The sequence below is a fragment of the Notothenia coriiceps genome, unplaced genomic scaffold (genome assembly GCF_000735185.1).
Source record: "Notothenia coriiceps isolate Sejong01 unplaced genomic scaffold, NC01 NC01_scaffold00013232, whole genome shotgun sequence".
In the NCBI taxonomy this organism is placed as follows: domain Eukaryota; kingdom Metazoa; phylum Chordata; class Actinopteri; order Perciformes; family Nototheniidae; genus Notothenia; species Notothenia coriiceps.
Window position 1 is genome coordinate 1 of NW_011345933.1, and position 1,531 is coordinate 1,531.

General features: G+C 39.5%; 1 protein-coding gene across 1 annotated transcript; it reads left to right on the forward strand.

Moving 5' to 3' along the window:
- Positions 1 to 331: 331 nt before the first annotated feature.
- LOC104947858 (aspartyl/asparaginyl beta-hydroxylase-like) lies at positions 332 to 1,413 on the forward strand (the record flags this gene model as incomplete). The annotated part of the gene is made up of 4 exons (XM_010773972.1): positions 332 to 373; positions 486 to 568; positions 684 to 770; positions 1,263 to 1,413. Coding segments are annotated over 4 exons (363 nt in total), but the record flags the coding sequence as incomplete, so codon positions are not given.
- Positions 1,414 to 1,531: the final 118 nt, after the last annotated feature.

Below are 1,531 nucleotides of genomic sequence, written 5' to 3' on the forward strand. Positions count from 1 at the left end.
ACGCACGCACCACACACACACTCACTCACTCACTCACTCACTCACTCACTCACTCACTCACTCACTCACTCACTCACTCACTCACTCACTCACTCACTCACTCACTCACTCACACTCAGCAGTAGAAAGCCACCATCTAGTGGCCAGCAGTAAGATGACAGCTTCACTATCCATAATTATCAAAGTTTATAAACTACACTTTATACTCAGTGTTGTACTAAGTATTCAGATCCTTCACTCAGTAAAAATAATAATCGTATAGTGTGAAAATACTAAATTCCTGAACATGGTGGGCATTAAATGTTAAAGTGTCTCTTTTGCTGTTTTTAAGAACCAACAGAGAAACAGGCCGAGGAGAAGCTCAAAGAAAAAGGTAAAAACTGATTTTAATCAAACACATGAACAATGCAAAGTTATGCCTTGCATTTGATTCCACTGATGCTCTTTTTTTTTTATTGTTTGTTCTTCCATACTCTCACATCTAGCAAAGAAGAAACCAAAGTTATTTAATAAGTTTGATAAAACCATTAAAGCAGAAATCGACGCTGCAGAAAAACTTCGGAAGAAGGTACAGACCTGACACAGATTCTCACCTACAAATCCACCAACGTAAAAAAAATGGTGCTAAATTCAAGCATAATAAAGTTTATAATTGATGCATTTATTTGTTCTGTTTCCATAAGGGGAAACTGGATGAGGCGCTGAAAGCGTTTGAGGCTCTGGTGCAGAAGCATCCTCAGAGCCCCCGCTCCCGCTACGGCAAGGCTCAGGTACAGTACTGCAATACTGCAATACAGGGAGCTTGTACTGCACGGTAAATGTGTATTCAAACTAAATATATTTAGCAGTGCCTTTTTCCATGTCTATGACAAGACAAGACAAGACAAGACAAGACAAGACAGACAAAACAAAACAAACACATTTTTATTCAAATATGACCAAATTCTCGTTTTATTTTCGTATAAGCTCATGGGAAATATAATAAATTACAGAATTATAGTTTTTTTCACTCTATTGATGTATTGCCTCATTATAATCGTATTTCTTACAACTTAAGGAGGACACAAAGAATAACAAATGTTGACTGCCAGGTTGCTCAAATCTCTTAAATTAGATGCTTTGAGGTGTCGTAAGCTTGAAGTATGGCGAATAAAAGCGACTTAAACGAAAAAGCATTCTTGTTTAAATACAAATCATAAAATACCTGCACATTCTGACACCATTGTGTTCTGACGCTGCGTTAAACTGATGTGTTTCTGCAGGCCGAGGACTACCTTGCGGAGAAGCAGCGCAGTAATGACCTGCTGCAGAAAGCCATCAACACGTACAGAGAGGCTGCAGAGCTGCCCGACGTGACCTCTGACCTCCTGAGGGCTGCGCTCAAGAGACGCGCCGAGAGGCAGCAGTTCCTCGGTAATACTCATTATACTACTACTATCTATATTAGAGTACTGCTACTAAAAGCCTCTTTCACACATGGAACTTGTGTCCACTGTCTTTAGATTATTTCCAATTATTTTCTTGTGTCCCC